Here is a 17,596-nt window from a genome sequence, read left to right as displayed (position 1 = left end):
TTTTCTTAAGGAGAAAGTCAGAGCAGGAATGAGCGGAAAAGGGCTTCTGCCAGGTCTGTTTGAGAATGGACAAACTTTTAATGACTAATTCTGCAGAAGTGCTTAGAATTTCCAGATACATCCTATACCAGATTCAAGGGCAAAAAATAGTCTCTTAAATATTGGAAAGTCTTTTATAGTTCAAAAGAAGGCAGACATCTGAAATATTTAAGGCAATATAAAACATGCCCACAGTAACAGAAATTTTAAGATGAACAACATTTTCTAAACTCTTCTACAAATGCTGCTACAGGGTAAGTCTTGTCAACCCAGACCAAATCAGTCCAGTTGTGGTAAGTTAATGTCCCAGGCACACTTTTGACCTGATAGGTAATAAGAATAGAGGCTAGGTTGTAAATTTAAAAAATAAAAGAAGAGAGAAAGAGAGAGAGAGACCACACAGAGATGCACTGAGAGACTTCAAAGAGACACCAAGAGGCTGGGATTCAGAAAACAGAGATGCGTTGGCTCAGCACTTAAGTGTTTATCTAGCATAAAAAGTCTTTGCAAATGGTGGGATTTCCAACAGAGATTTTTTTTTCTTTTTCTTTTATTTTTTCTTCTGAATGCTTGAAGACCTTATAGTACTCCAGTTACCAAAGAGTTGGTTACGAAGATCAAAAACAGTCCCTGCCAATCCCCAAGTTACCTTGCGACGTGCCATCTACGGTCCACCAATAAATGGATGTCTTCAATTCTTCTGTTGTTGGCATAGTGCAAGCGTTTGGGAAGGTGCTGTTTCATGTAAGGCTTAAAGTGCTGATCTGGTTTCTTACACTGAAACAGAAATGCAAATTGGACTTTATATGGAGTATTTTCTAGGAAAAGTCCTACTAGATAGTCTGTCTCTCTCTAGAAAGTCAAAGGAGGTTTTTTAAGTCAAACAAAAGTTTCGTCAGTGAATAAATGGAATTTGTTATCCCCCATCAAATAACACAAGCTGGAAACAATTGGGTTGAAAGGGGATTTGACAGCTTGGTAGATGACACAGAAGGTTATCAGAGGGAGTTAGGAATTTTTTTTTTTTAAGATTTTATTTATTTGACAGGCAGAGATTACAAGTAGGCTGAGAGGCAGGCAGAGAGAGAGGAGGAAGCAGGCTCCCTGCTGAGCAGAGAGCCCGATGCGGGGCTCGATCCCAGGACCCTGGGATCATGACCTGAGCTGAAGGCAGAGGCTTTAACCCACTGAGCCACCCAGGCACCCCAGAGTTAGGAATTTTTTAAGATACATTCTTGACTTGTGAGACTGTCACTAAGAGCAACTCAAACTCTAAAGCCTTTTCCAACTACTTTAAGTCAAGGGATGGGAGGTTGGGGGGAGGAGGACGCTGACCTGGGCCTGTGTGATGACATCCTGTATGGGGCATTAGGGGGGAGGTGATGGAATGGGGTGATGGGCAGATCTGGTTCAGAGAGAGTAAGGATCTGTTTACTCATGAATGAGTATTTTTCAGTTCTAATGGAAAGATCAAATATTCTGTTTGTATCACTGCCAAGACCATTAGGGAGCCTGCAGCTGTCCACAGTTTTGAAGTTTTGAAAACTCTTAGAGAAACAAATATATGGGATCGCCGGGCAGTAAGGAAAATGTTCCTCCTGCCCCACAGGGTAAGGGATCCTAGGAAGTGAGCATGTGGAAGCTACTCTGAGGGCAGAGGCCGGGTGACCTTCAATACTTACTGTGAGGTTAGCAATAATGGCTTTGGGGTCATCTGTTCAAAGAGAGAAGGAGAACAATTTCAAAAGAGATGACAATAATCACTAAGAGAAATAATTTTTACAGCAAGACTAAATTCTTTCTCTTTCTCCCCGCCCCAAAGAGTTATCACTTTAAGATTTGTTTAAAATATATATATAATTGGGGCACCTGGGTGGCTGAGTCAGTTAAGAATCTGACTCTTGGTTTCAGTTCAGGTCATGATCTCAGGGTCCTGAGACCCAGCCCTGCATCAGGCTCCCCACTAAGCAGGGAATCTACTTGTCTCCCTCTCCCTCCCCCTGCTCTCTCTCTCTCTTAAAGAAATGAGTCTCTAAAACACACACACACACACATATATAAAATTGCATGTTGGTATTTTAAAATTTTGGCCAGTGAAATGGAGTGGAAATACTCCAGTGGTAAATTTCCCTGCTAGATCTGGTTCTCCTCTTCTGGAAGGGAGTTCCTCCTCCCAGAGAACAAGGCTAATGGAAGATAAACATCATTAAGTTACCCCCAAATGGTCCCTCCAGATCTTGGCTTTAGTTTATTTGCAATTTGACATCAGGAACCCAACTGGGCATTTGGGGCTTTTAGCATAACTTCCTATTTATCTGCATATCTAGGAAACAAGTTATCAACTTTAAGATGAAACTTTAATCCATTGAGTTATTTTTCTCCACAGAGAGTTTGGTTTCCTCAGTAACACCATGGGTCTAATTCCACAGGTAGTTGTCCCTCTCCAGACACACACACACACACACACACACACACACACACATGAACCTCCTTTATTTTCACTACCAGTGGACAAAAGATATTTTAGTCAGTACTCTGGAAGAGCTAAAAGCAAAACTATGTAAATGATGGCTATGTATAAACTGTGGACAGGATTATATTATCTGAAGGCCCCTTTTCAGGGAGGGAGTGTGGAGAGAAACAGCAGATTGTAGGTTGGTTGGATTTCATTTTGTTTTCAAAAAATCTGCTTTAGTGTGTCATTATAGAAACAGCAGAAAAGGAAAGCAGCATACAGAAGAGATAGCAACTCTCAAGAAGCAATCCTCCCTGAAATTTACATGTCAGTAGAGTAGGTCATGTCTATACCCCAGGGCCTCCTTCATACTAGGCGCTCAATAAACATGTTAATAAATACAAATAAATATTTGTATTTTGTTGAAAATGCATGACTAAGCTTGCCTTGCAGTGTAAGTACACACTTGTCAAAGACCGTTTTCAGAATCTTGGTTCTAAAGCTATGAAATCTGAAGCTAAAATGTGTATCCCATTCTACTTAAATTTCTACTTAAATTGGGGTTCAATTTTAGGTGCACCTTTTTTAAAAAAGATTTTATTTATTTATTTGAGAGAGAACCCAAGCGGGTGCTAGGTGGGCAGAGGGAAGGGAGGAAGCAGACTTCTCACCGAGCAGGGACCCTGATGTGGGATGGGCTCCATCCCAGGACCCCGGATCAGGACCTGAGCTGAAGGCAGATGTTTAACTGACTGAGCCACCCAGGCATTTCTTAGTTGCGTCTTTTAATGGAAAGCAAGTAAGGAATCATGGTAGCAAAATGATTAGCCCAAATTGTGTCCCAATCATGTGCAAGCTTTGCAGACACTTTCTCTCTGGTCTCCCAGCTACTCTGGGAGGCAGTTGCTATTAGAATCTTCACAAATCCAATGGGCATTTAGAAGAGAGGGGCTTGCCCACGGGGACTCTAGCAAACTGAGAATACCATGCTTCAAAGCTCTGCACTCTGTGAGCTCATAAACCACAGTCCTCAAAGGGACCACAGTGGGCAAGTTCACGTTCTTTGATAATGAAGAAAAATAAATAGCATGGGGCAATCTTGTGCTCAGATAAATCCCAGAGAATGACTGGAAAAAACAAATGCCCAAGCCCATGCTTAAGACACCAACCCTTCAGTCCTGAAGTTCTCAGGCCTCTCTTGCTGACAGCTCCCACTTTGCCTGTGGGAAGAGGTCCCCCAGCACAGGCTGGTGCTTGAAGACCGGGAGTCTGGTTTCACATCCAGCTCTGCCACTCCCTAGCTCTCATCCTCCTAGTCGGTGATGTCACCTCTCTCTGGGCCTTGATTTCTACTCTGCAAAATGGGACAGTAACACTTGGCCCACAAGGTTATTAGAAGGATTAAAGAAGACTGCATGTTTAGGTGAAATAGTGATATGACCAAGATGTCATCACTGTAGCGAACATTTATACAACTCTATGTGCTAAACACTAATTCATGTGGCATGCAGATAATCTCTCATTAATCTTTCCAAAAATCCTTACTTTGTAGATGAGGAAACCAAGGCATGGAGTGTATAAGTAGCTCATCCAAGGTCATGGAGGGACCACCTGGCAGAGCTAGGATTTGAACCCGGACATCCCACCACCAATGTCTATACTGTGCACCACCCCCTCTACTAACCCTCACCAAAAGAAATCACATATCTGCAAGTGTTTGTATGGTATGAAATATTTAATTATTGGTGCTTATTATTTCATTGGCCCCAAGAAAATTTTCCTTTTCCCCTAAAATGGCTTTCCCATTACATTTACTGATGTGTGAAGGACTTTTCAAAATAGACAAAGCCTTTCTTGCCTAAGCTCTAATATAGAAGTACTAAATCAAGAGGTACCCTAGTGACTTGTGTCCTGTCTCTGGCCGGGGCCGGCCTGTCTCAAGTAAGCAGAGAAATGGGGAGGACACGGAGGACAGAAAGGGCATGGAGAGAAGCAGCAGAAACACTGATCATTTGTTTATTTTACAACGTTGCCTGGAGCTGACCTTGGAATAGTTCCCTTTCGTGTTGACTCAGGAACGCAGTTCGGGAAAAACTTAATTTTCCAAAGCTTTGCACTTGTGCCAATGGTTTCTTATTCCCAAGGCTAAAACCTCTAAAAGATTTTCTTCCCCCCAAAATGCAGCATGTCTCCAACAAAACTGTGGACTTTTCAGAAGTTACATGGGCACCACCTAAAACACCTTAGTCTATAAATAAAAGTTCTCGTCAGTAGCATATGTAACCTGAATGTGTACAACATAAGGGACCAGATTGTTCCTGTTCATATCTTGTAGAACGGCCACGATTTCCCGAGGGCGTCATCATTCTCCTGCGTTCTGTCAATCACTTTCATAAAGGTGAAGAGTCCCCTTCAGCTGGGCTCCTAGGGGCATCCAGGGTCTGAGTGTGGTTCTGCCAACCCTGTCCTAGACTCCCCAGCTTCAGCGAGAGGGCAAGCCTGCGCCTCTTGTTGAAACAGTCCTCTCCTGTAAAAGCTTATGGTTGTATGCATGTCTCAAATTAAGTGTATTTTCCACATAAAGAAAACAAGAGAAAATATTTACATAATGCTACCATGTGCCAGGACGCACTCTAAGGGATGTGCACAGATTCACTTTCACAATAACTCAAAGCTTCCGATTTTTCAGATGAAAAAAATGAGGCTTAGACCTTACATGACTTATTCAAGGCCACCAAGCTAAGAAGTAGCAAAATTAGGATTTTTACGCAAGTAGTCCAGCTTCAGAGAAAAAGCCTTTACATACTCTACTATATTATCATTCTGACAACATAGTATTTTAAGACTCAACTTACATTTTGCATTATTGTTAAATTTGGGCCGAATTCTTCCTAGAGTTCCGGGCACTAACGTAATGTCATCCACATTAGTCAGATAATTGCTCAAGAACTCCGTTCTGTCGCATGTGACATCTTCCATTCCTAAGGGAGAAAAAAAAGAAGGGTTTTCAGGCCACTGTAAACTTAAAATCCTAACACAGACACTAAAAATATCATCCACGCATCTCCTTAGTTCGTTTGTCACAACTTAATGTGAGGACCCTTCTTAATTTTAAATTTTTTAATGCTTCTTTATATCACTTTTCACCAGGTTTTGATTTTGTCACATCATCTCGCAGTGCTAGAATATTGAAAATGCATCATCTCAACGATCATCTTAAGTCATCCAGCAAAAACAGCAAGACAAAGGAAGTAACTATGATCTTTCTTTTAAGGTACTTACATAGCCATCATGAAAAAGATCTACTCTAAAAAACAAAACAAAACGAAACAAAACACAAAGAATCCTAGATTTCCTCAAACTCTTCCCACTGGGGGTGGTATAAATGACCAGAATATATATATAGTTCTGTATCTCTTTTATAAAATGTAATTTTTCAATTCTCTTTCTCTCCAATATATCTCCTGACTTGAGTACATAATCACCAGTCCTCACTCTGTCTCCGCTGCTGACCTTGGATGTTACTGACAAAACAATACTGGCAAGAAGCGATGAGGAAAAAAAAAAAAAATGTCAGCCCCAATGACCACCCAAACTGAAAAACAAAATATTGCTGAAAACAAGTTGTAAACAATACAATCAGTCAAAACTAAAGGCTAGTGACTAGAATACAAAAGGGTCTAGATAGGGAATTTTTTTAACCAAAAAGTATTCCTCCTTCATACAAGATTTGTTTCCTGTCCCCTTACAAAAAAATGTCTTGATCAATGTTAAAAATAAATAAATAAAAAACAACACAAACTCAAATCTCAGAATAACAGACTAGGGAGGCTGGTCATTTTGAAATTTCTGAGATGACATGGAAATGTGAAGATTTAATATCTTGCTTGGCACAATCTAATAGATAGATATTCTCTAAGAGCAGGGAAATAAGGGATTCTGTAAAGGACATCCTAAGGTTTTGAAATAAAGAAATATAACCCAGAGTGGCACAGACCTGATAAAATCCAAATTATTCCCTCTTGAGAGTCCCAGATCAAGACACCCCCACCTCTTTCTTTAATACAAACTGGAATGAAAAAAGACAAAACCATATTCCAACATAGCATAAAGGGTATAGAACTTGTCTTTTAACATTTAAACTCCCAGAAAGAAAAAGTAAAACAGTGAACAGCTACTGTTTTAGCACACTGTTAATTCAGGAAAAGGATGTCTCCAAATCCATAGAAGTGGAAGACTGGAGAGATCTTCCATTGGTTATATGTCTAGGAAGTAACTTCTGCTGCCCCGGGGTGAACCATCCCTCTTGTTCTCAAAGACCATATGCGAAGGGCTTCTCAAGCATCATCCCCTCTCATCCTTCTGACTAACTCTGTGTAGAAAGTGTCAAGTGTTCTCTTTCTGCATAGGAGAAGGCCACATCTCACGGCTCTTGAGTGGCACAGTGCAATTTGAACTCCATTGAAATCCACTCTTACTCCAAATCCCAGGTTCTGAAACACTAAACCACACTACCTTTCTAGAAAGGGATGCTATGGCTTTCCAAAGCCAACATGATCTACTCAACTCAGAAGCCTGCTCCTGGTAAGACAAGGTTTTAATCTAAGACCTTTAAATGCTCTAGTATATGACTGGGACCCATCCACTTCTTAGACATCAAGCTTCCGCCTGTGAGCAAATGCTCTTGACACGTCTGGGCAACTTAAATTGAATCAGCTGGGTTCCATGTTCCAGATTCTCTGTCTTATCTGTAGCTCTCCACCAAGTCAAATTCATGGAGCATGATTTCAGAGAGGGTTGCATTTAGCCCCTGCCAAAGAGCAAGTTAGTCCCACAACTTTTTAAAAAATTTCTCCTAAATGTTCTAGAATATTCTGGGAAGAAAATTACATACCCAAAGCAGACCTTTGACTAGGGAGACTTGTCTGCCTTTCTTAATATCAAAGAGTCTGCCAATTTTTTCCCCCAAATGCTCTCCTAGAAGGAAACATGAGACCACATTCCAGGGTCACTCTTTCAAACTGAGAATTCTAGAATGCAGGAGGTACTCTCTAGAACTCAAGATGCACAGCTAGGAGATACAAATGCTCTCTGAGGACCTCCTTCCAGCTCTCAAATATCTAATGTTTAGGATGTTTAAAAAAGTGGTCATGAATTTTTCTCCTTTATACAGTGCTTTAGAAAAAATCTGCTTCTTCCTCTCTTTAACAGTTTCTGTAACTGAAGTAGGGCCCTCTGGTTTGGGTTTCAAATTCCCTCAGTGAATACGGGGTTATCATTTGATTTAAACACCTCTTCTTTGCTAAAAACCCTATGTCTCTTCTTCCTTATATTTAGATTCATTTTTTTGGGGGGGCACATAAACTGATAGGATCCTTTGGGGAGAGGTGACTAACAGAGATGAGGTAGTAGGCTCGATATGTCACATTCATGGAGGAAGTGATTAACACCACAAGCAAATCTTTAGTAAGACACACACTTTAGTAAGAGACAGAATTTTGTAGAAAGACTTCCTTTCCTGCAAAGAAAAGGAAGACACAGGAAGTCCCCAGTTTTGATCAAAACGGTTGGATCATCTCATACCTTGAGTCATGGCCTGATTTTTTTCCCTACCCTGAAGAAAGGGGAAGGTGGTGAAGAATGCAATCTGGGATTCTGAGGGCAAGAGTTCCTCCCCCAAACATCATCAGAAACATGATCTATGTGGGTGCCCTATTAGCAAAGAGAAAACAAAGCTTTACCATGGTCTCCAACAAAGATGACATTGACACAGCGATGCAGCTTCAGCTGTTTCAGTCCATCCATTAATTGCCCCACTGTTTTGTCAATTTCCCTCAGAGGATTTGTCATCTGGAAAAAGGAGCAAATTAGTCCCTGCAGGTATTTTTTTATCCTTCCAGTTTCTCTTAGTTCTTCTATCCCTAGAACATTCTGGAAAGAAAACTTTGGGCCCAGAGGCAGAGCTTTGCCTGCCACTCTTAATGGAAGACTGTTCTGAGCACTTTTATTTGTATTATTTCAGGAACATAAAACCTCTCCTCATCCAATCCCTTTCAAAATTCTGTGATACAAAAATATCAGAAATATGAAGGATAATTCTTTTCTTTTTCAGAGATAAGATGACCTTTCTAAAATGTAAAAATGTTATTTAAATCCAAGAATTTTGAGAGTGAGAAGAAAGTCAGATGGATAGTTAAAGCCTCTTGTTCATTAGGTGAAATCACATCAGGTTTTGAACCATGGCGAGAAGATGGAAGCTAAGTGAAATCAAAAGCAGTTCTGAGGTAAAATGGTACCCTTCCACTGGATGCTAAAACAGAATCTTATTACTACAACGGAATCCATCTAATATTTCAAAGAACTGAACTGTCAATGTCTGAGAACAATTGATTCTTGATAGAAGAACCACTTCCAAGAAATAAGCTGCTATTTCTCAATTTAGTCCCTTTCAAGCTGATTTTGAGTTTAAAAAAAAAAAAAAGATTCTATAAAAGTCCTAACTTCACAAGAAGGGAACCACTAAGCTTGTTCTAGATTTCTTATTCAGCCTGAGGAAACGCAAGAACTCAGTTCCCTGAGGAACATTTCCAAAGTCGAAGAAACATAATCCGTCTCTCATATTCTTGCTTCCAGTGGAAGCATCTAAGAGAATGAATGCTCCCGCACAATAAAGGCTTCCCCTCTCATGGCATCTCTGTGCAATGGAAAGGTTTCCAGGAAACACCTCATCAGACAAACACTTGACAGTACTCTGGATGAATGTTACAACTTAGCTTCAGCCAAACACATACACACCGGAAGACTGGTCAGAACAGCGGGGACTGCGTATCATTTCCTTAAATTTCAGACATACAATAATATTATCTTCCATTAGCATCTTCTCAGATGACCCAAGACCTTTCTTCATATCATGTCCTCGGTAAAAATTAGGTGTAAACTTGTTTTTCTTCATGACAGGGGTCAGTGTTTCAAACTCTGTCCCAAAGAGTAAGCCACAAGTGCAAGTCTCAGGATGATACGTGAAAGGAGCATCTGAAGCGTTAATACGTGTGGGACTAACTGGTATTTGCTTCTGAGAAAAGCAAGCTCTCCTCTAAGACCTTCACCTCAACAAAAAAAAATGTGCAATATATATCAGTCCTTGGCGATGACTTGTTCTCACCAGACAACTCAGCTGAAATCTAGGACCTCCTTCCAGGGATTAGCTCAGATAGTCATAAGCAAGACAGTGCCTTGGAGATATCAGAAGGTTTCAAGAGAAGTGACAACCTATAGCCTGTTCTGAATGTACTGAAAAGAACAAATATCACTCATGTATCTATGAGAAAATACACACAATGCCAACTTTCCATTGTTTTCTCTTTCCTTCTGTCTCAGCCGTTCTCTTACCTACACACTAGGACCTTTTCTGAAAGGTACAGGCCATTAATCTAAGACAATTTTCTGTTGAATTCTAATTTACATTGTCTTTGAAGAAGACTCCCCTCACTGCTTTTCTGGATTGTTCTCAAGAACCAAGGCTACAAAGCATCGTAACAGATTCCATGAATAAGTGCAAGTAAATCCAATAGCCTTCCTAACAGCCATTCAGGCCTAAATGTTAATACCCGTTTTAGGGCAACTAATTCTAGAAGGTTCTTTTTTCCTATTTTGCTGAAAGCTCAGGAGGGCCTCACATTAATGTTAACCTCTGAAGTATCAGATTTTTCTGGACTCCAAGCCAAGGATGACGCAACCTGAGTTTTTCTGAAACTTATTCAGCTGATTTTCAAACCAAGGCACTGAAGGAAACCTTTGACTCAGACCTGCCCGCCACAAAGCTTTGGAACAATAGATAAACTTACTTTGTCCTGACGAGTTTCCGCAGCATAATGATCCATCCTATGTAATTTTCTTCTTCTTTTCTTTGGAGGAGCAACTGGTCTTTCCTGTCTCCTCTTAGGGATAACCTTCCTCTTAGGTCTCTTAGCCGGAGTAAGAGGTGAGCCATAACTACTCTCCTGTACTGGCGGATAGAGATGTCTGGACTCAGAAGTCGTCTGTCCCTCTGGGTCAGATAATAAAGCTCACACTTTGCCATCTGGGGTCAGCAGAGCCTTAGTTAGAAAAACTAAGGCTCCTTAAGTGAGAAAAAGTGGGTATGAGGAGTGATTCCAGGAACTCTATAGAGAGAAGCCTCCTCAATCCACCTTGACACAGTCATCAGTCGCTTCACGAGAGCAAGACAGTCTAAGAGAATCTATTTATGTGGGTGACATACTGTTCGGCATTCCATAACTCCTGCCTTGGGGAGAAGCTGGTCCTTCATTATCCAAACTCTCCATTTTTAAAGTACTAGAAGAAAACCAAATAGAACACTAGCCATTTGGTCATTTCAAGGTGACAGCGGGATACATATAGGTGACTCCGGTTCAGAATCCGATGGATATCTGTTCACACCACCGATATATATCAAAACAAGGGTCACCTTCACTGGTGAGGATTAGGAAAAAATATTTTTAAACCAAGGGTGGAGTGGCACATAAATAATAAGCAATCCTCCTTGGTCATGAATGTGTACTTACACAAATAGTGACTTTCAGCAGGAGAGAGAACTTCTCACTGATAATTTAGGTTTTCAGCACAGGGGAACTTTAACCCCAAGATAACCATAAATAAGACTGTCTTTTAAAAAATTATCTTATAAAATTAGGTAAAATATAAAAAGTCATCAAGATCTCTTCATCTTGGTCTTACATATGAAGAAAGAATCAACAGGCTGATACTCTTCCTATCAGAAATCCCCTTGTTGTGGGAAGTGAGGACAGTACTTGGTGTCCTATTTTGAAAATCTAGAGAGCAGTGAAAGTGACACAGAAGCTGAATAAGAAAGATAACTTTTTGGGATTTCCAAACGCTGGAGAAAAACGGGCCCCTGATTTGTTGATGGTGCAAAGGTGAATTAAAGCAGCAAGCCCTAGGGTCTCCCTAATTGAGCCTCTCTCTTGCTGGGACTGCTCCAAGAACCATTCAGTTGCAGGAAGGGGCAGGAGGAGGAACAATGTTAGTGTATCCAAGGAGGAGGCCATCCGCCATGCCAGGTCACTGATTCTAGAGCAAGCGACTGCAAAGGCTTTTCTACCTCATCCTCTCTCCCCCGCAGAGCGATGGAAAGACCCAGCCCCACAGACTCCGGTTTGGTTTGGTTTTTTTTAAAATGCATCTAGTATTCAGGCAGTTCTCCATGAGAAGAGAAGCAAAAGAAAAAGAGGGTTTCCCAGTTCATGGTCACCGAACCCATTTCGTCGGCCCATCAGACACTCGGCCATTCGCAAGACAAGAGATCTCAACATTCCGAAGACTCCGCAAGCGGGCCCGGGTGGTTGCAGCGGGTTAGAGGAGCAGTGGGAGAAATAGAATTTAGTCAAAATGAGTTTCCATCCAAGGATTACATCTCAGGTAGTTTCTTCTTCGAATGTTAGAGGTAGACGAAAGCTAAGTCTTCACTGACCAGCCGTACTTTAGTCTGACTTAGAAGATTTAGCCTGAGGTTATTAGGAGAATGGAAGATAGAGGGGCAAATTTCCCTGCTTTTCAGAAGGATACTTTGCCATCTGAAGGTAGAAACTAGCCAGCCAAAGCTCTGCCTCTAGGCCTGGAACAGCAGCCGAACGAGGAGTCATAGAGAAAGCACAGAATGTCAAGGAGAAAAAGATTGCGCCAATAATCAAAAGCAAGCATGTTTCTGAACATTCACCATTACACTACAAAACCAGGAGCAATACACCATTTCTTGCGGCTATTAGCTCACTGTTTGGTCATCTCATTTAATAGCCTTTGAGAATCGTCCTGAAAAAAGTATACTCAGATAGTAAGCAAATAAAGCACAGATTTTTAACTGCATCATAGCACGTAACATTCTGCCAGACTGAATTTCTTCAGTTCAACTTCAAATATAAGGTATTTTCTCCTTAGATGTAAATGATGACATGTCACTGATTTTATAAATAATATTTTGGCTCATAAAGTCTTTAGTCACATACCACATGTATATAATTGACAGAAACCAATTAGTCGACTACAGAAGAGAGGTTTTGCTGGCTTGTTTTGGTTTCATGTTTTTAAAGTGTAAACAGTTTTGCTTTTCACTCATTAAAAATAAGATTCCTAGAACCAAACGAAAAAGAGTTGAAATCTGAAAATATTCCTTGCCTTACCAGAAGAAAGTGGCCAGGTTTCCAGGTTAACCAGAACTGAAGATACATTCCAAAATATCTAATTAAGAGTGTTTTACCCAGTGCATATATGAGAATATTCCAGCTTACAAGAGGTATTAATATTAGAAAGAACATAGCATGAATATTTCCAAGTCTTAATTCGAAACTTCTAGAGGGGGAAAAAAAAAATCTTTGTATATTTCTGAGCAGCCTTGAGCACAATGCCATCATTAACAACAAATTCAAGCATCCTCTACTGTGTTCAGTTATGACTGCTCAGCACTTAAAAAAAAAATAAGCTTTTCGCTTTATTTCTTGATTAAAACACACACGCACATACACTTTCGAGTATGTTAATTGCAACGGAACTACATGTATGAGAAATCCAGGGATGTCTGTGGGTCACGAATGCTTATTGCTGAGCTGTATAACTTTCAAAGAACTGAGAACTGTGACAGTTCCGCCTGTTCATAATGTAAAAAGCCAACTTTTGACGTAAAGAATATCTTCTGTCTGAATCGAACATGGCTGTTTACCTGACCGCTCTGCTCATCTCCTGGAGGTTCAAAGGGTTCCATGGGAAGAACCCAGGAGCTCTGAGATTCTGCCTCTAAGTCCACTTAAAGGCCAGGTGACCCGAGCCACCCCATATCTCTTTAGGTACCAACCTCCTGCTTTTAAGAGAGTGGTTATACCAACCTCTGGCTTGCCTAACCCATACCATCTTCTAGGGGACATTAGTATCAAAGCAAAGTTTAACTTTTAAATAAGGCACATGGAACGGCTTAGGATTTTTTTTTTAACATTTTAATAAAATGTGGTTCCTTTGGTTCACTTTAGATTAATCTCAAAGAAAGTTATCCTAAAGATAAAACAGCCCTGCTTGCACTGGCAAGAGTAAGATTTGCGTTTCATACAGATGTTTATCTCATTTTATCATTTGTGTTTCATAATCTTGTGACACTCGTTAAACATCAAAGGGAGAGGAAAAAGAGCATCAGACTTATAGAGCTGCAATGATTTAAGGCAAACCAAGAATGCTTTCACATAGCCATTACGTTGCAGTGTTTGAAAGAAATCACCACAGCATTGATGCTCAAACATTCAAAAATATTTGGGTATTTCTGGTGTATGTAGTATTTACTGCCTTTAGCTAGATATGCTGCATTTTGTTCAAAAATATTTAAACCAAGACACACTTCTCTATGTTTCTTACTCAATCTTATGCTGAACACAGTGAACTTAATTATCATCAATGATGCTATTATAGGCTATTAGAGAATGGGAGCCCGTTTCCATCAGCAGAGTTTTTGAAATGATTTCTCCTCCCCAATCAAGTTCAAGCATTGATGTAGACCTCACCACTCTAGTTAGAATGAGATATGGAAACCATTTTAGATTTGCAAATCCCATCCTGTCTTAAAATGATCTACACTGCAACACCAGGAAGGTTTCCATCTCCAGATGACTGAGGGACATCATAAATTACAGCCCTCCTCTTTTTCCCATCTCTGAATTTGAAATTCGACTGGTTAGCGTCTAACAAAGAGATGGTTTTCAACTGAGATTCCTGACTGTTAGAGAAAAGGGCATTACATTGCTCTGCTAAATAGATTCGTTCGGTAGCGCGTTTCCCTTAATTAAGAATCAATTTCATTTGGAGGAGTGATGGATATGTTCACAGTTTTGATTGTGGTGATGGCTTCACAGGTGTCTATATCCCTGTGTCAAAATTTATCAAACAAAAAAGTGTCCAATGCTAGAACAGATGCCAGGTTGACTGTACCTGCTAAGGCTATTAGAGCTACTTAGCTGACCTACCTTCTCTGAAATGCATAATCCTTTCAAGGGAACTGAAATTCAGCTTGAGTGTTTTGTACTGCGGGTTTCAACCTCAGATGCCTTTCCATTCCGAAGCCAGGGATGGCAAATGCCAACCTTTCCTGATCCCCTGCTTTCTGATGCCTTCAGGGATGGCACATACCCCTCGTATGAACACCAACTTTAGGCTAGATTTGAATAGCAAATCAATCGGAACGGAAATTCCTGCTCAAGAAGTAGGTGTGTGTAAGATTTTTTAAAATGTTTTTAATCTTGTAGTTTGAGAAGTAGGTGTGTTTAAGATTTTTTTTAAATGTTTTTAATCTTGTAGTTCTTTGACTATATATAAACCTGCAGATGCAAATACCCAAGAGACTTTGTACAAATCCAGAAATCCAGTCAGTAGCCCGGGGGCCCAGGTTCTCCTCAGGAAGATGATAAGCTACTAACCTCAGGGCCAAAAGGGCCATACTTGTGTCCGGAGAAATCAGGTTGTTCGGAATAGAAGGCATAGACCGAAGGCCTGCGGGGAAATTGGAAGGTTCAGAATCTCTCCCAAACCACAGATAGCAAAGAATATCAAGTATCCCTCCACACTGAGAAAAACTCCTCTCAAATCTAGTTAAGTAATCTCGCAACCACTATTAATCTTAACACAGAAAAGATCTTTTTTGTTTCTTGGGGGGGGGGGATTCTATTCTTTCCACATCTACCACCCCCTCCCCTACCCCCACTGTGCTAACTGCCTGGTACCACCTTCAGGGAGCAAATGTCACAAAGGATTATCTGAACGCATATTCAGGTCTTTGATCCTCAAGATAATAGAGCCCAGTGGAAAGTCACATGGACCACAGGCCCAGTGAGGGAGAACTCAGTCTTACTGCTTCCCGAGTCCTTGGGAGGCTACTGCTGGCTCATTTATCAAAGCCAGGAACCGCCCAGAGCTCTGCTGTAGTGGCCGGGATGAACAGTTGTACTAACCCCTATAATTAAGGGGTCCCCTATGGTCTATGTCACCATATCTTTCTTAGGGAACTAAGGCTCAAGGCTGAGAACCACAAAACTTAGGAATCCCACACCTCGACCGTGCCCATCTAGTCCTCATCCTGTTCTGACCAAGGATGGAAATGTGCTAGAAGGAAGAAAGAGGGCAAGTCAGGGGGACAGCAATAAATACCTTTCGTCGTCTGGTAGGGTGAGCCACTGCAGAATGGTTAATATTCTCCGCTCATGAGGGATGACCCTGGTGTGGGGTGGGGGAGATCATAACAAGCAAACATGAGATGAGGTCGCAGTTCTTTCTACACCCTCCAGCCTGCTTAGTCCTTGCTCTGGTAGCCAGGACAAGGGCTCTCCATCTACCACCACCTGTTTTCACTTCCTTGTTGCAAAAGGCCCTCTTTCAAATTCGTGTTTAAACTTCCAATCCATCTGCAACATACTGTATGGCTCAACCTCTGTCGCATTAGAGAGACCAGAAACTCTGGTTCACAGTCAAATGCGGAACCTGCCCCGTTGATCAGAGACTCTGCTGTAGGTGGAAAGGACCCCAGAAGCATCACCATTGAGTGAGTAAAGCCATCAGCTGTGGCCACAGAGGGACCAGAACATTTATCCCCAGTCAGCATCTTGCTGGGGCTGTGACCACACTTGACCTCTATGCCACTTTGACCTCTCCGGGCCTTAGTTTACTTATTGGTAAAAGAAAGATGACTGTGAAGATAAAATAAGACAAGACAGAGGTACCTGGGTGGCCCAGTCAGTTAAGTGCCCGCCTTCGGCTCAGGTCATGATCTCAGGGTCCTGGGATGGAGCCCGCATGGGGCTTTCTGCTCAGCAGGGAGCCTGCTTCTCCCTCTTCCTCTGCCCCTCCACACCCCATGCACACATGTACACCCTCTCTCTCAAACAAGTAAATAAAGTCTTTTAAAAAATGAGACAACCCAGGCAAAAGGGCACGTCCAGTGCCTACCACATAGTATGTTCCAAAAAATTTTTAATTTTTATTAATGATCATGAGATATCATTCTAACTCTAAAGACCTATATGACTTTCGAAACGTTAATCTGAAACTGCACTCTTCCTCTATAAAATAAGGGGTTAGGAAAGGTAGTCTTGAGATTCTCTTCTAGCTCTATAAAAATCTATCAAGAACAGGCCCATATAATTATGAGACTGACAAAAAGGGTATAATCTTCATCCACAATGACTTTTGTGTTTAAGTCTCATTCCTCTGTTGAAATATAATTACCCGAGATCTGGCACCAGCTTTAAGGGCTCTCTGCTAACAGGACAGCACCGGAGCCGGGGCTGAGTTTCGTTAAGACGTTCATGCGCAGAGCAATGTTTTTATTTATGGGGGAGATTGGTTTGCTGTTTCCTAACAAGGAGCACCATGGGCTTTTCTGCTCCCCCATCTGAGACCGGGAGTTAGAACTTGTTTATGGCAAACTCAAACTATACCCCAAGTTTAACCATGGTTACTCATTCTTGGCTGCGGCCAAGAATGAGCCCTAGCAAAAATGACGTTCCCCAGGGGGTAATGATGTGTCAGTGTGGGTTCGTGGGTTGTAACACACACACACACACACACGACTCTGGTAGGGGACACTATAATGGTGAGCATGTGTCGTGGGGGCCGGCGGTCTATGAGGATTCTCTGTACCATCTGCTCAATTTGCTACGAACCCAAAACTACTCTAAAAAATAAACTCTACTGGAAACTTACTGTGGGATGCTGGTGAGCGATCTACACTTCTACTCTTGGTGGATGTGAACAAGGGCAAGCCACGAGAAAGACACATCTTTCTCCAAGGCAGAAACCTCCAGCTGGCAGGAGCTCTAATCCTGGAGCTCTTCCCCTATGTCCACCCTCTACCAGCCACACTCGCCAACTCCTAGATGGGAGATTTGTCATTCCTCTGGCCCCCTCTCAGACGAGGACTATCCCACCAGCCCAGAAAAAGAGTCCTAATTTAAACAAAATCCAATGCCCTTGAATAAACAGGCCCCTGTTTATTATATCCTATAATGGAATTAGAACTAGGCACAGCAAAGCTGTGTTAATCACTTCAGGTATTTAATT

The 17,596-nt window shown here is 41.4% G+C and overlaps 1 protein-coding gene across 5 annotated transcripts in view; it reads right to left on the bottom strand.

Annotated features, from left to right (window-relative positions):
- Positions 1–17,596, bottom strand: part of ENPP2 (ectonucleotide pyrophosphatase/phosphodiesterase 2) — a 107,235-nt gene that overhangs the window by 29,376 nt on the left and 60,263 nt on the right. For all 5 annotated transcript variants that reach the window (XM_044245042.1, XM_044245045.1, XM_044245043.1 and 2 more), the window contains exons 10-15: positions 15,689–15,754; positions 14,962–15,034; positions 8,236–8,344; positions 5,350–5,475; positions 1,722–1,753; positions 689–816 (exon numbers count right to left, since the gene is read on the bottom strand). In XM_044245042.1, coding sequence (XP_044100977.1) covers positions 689–816; positions 1,722–1,753; positions 5,350–5,475; positions 8,236–8,344; positions 14,962–15,034; positions 15,689–15,754 — 534 coding nt within the window. The remainder of the gene's footprint in view (positions 1–688; positions 817–1,721; positions 1,754–5,349; positions 5,476–8,235; positions 8,345–14,961; positions 15,035–15,688; positions 15,755–17,596) is intronic.

This window comes from Neovison vison, chromosome 4 (genome assembly GCF_020171115.1).
Source record: "Neovison vison isolate M4711 chromosome 4, ASM_NN_V1, whole genome shotgun sequence".
NCBI lineage: Eukaryota > Metazoa > Chordata > Mammalia > Carnivora > Mustelidae > Neogale > Neogale vison.
The sequence above is the reverse complement of the archived record's forward strand: the minus strand, read 5'-3'. Positions and strand labels throughout refer to the sequence as shown.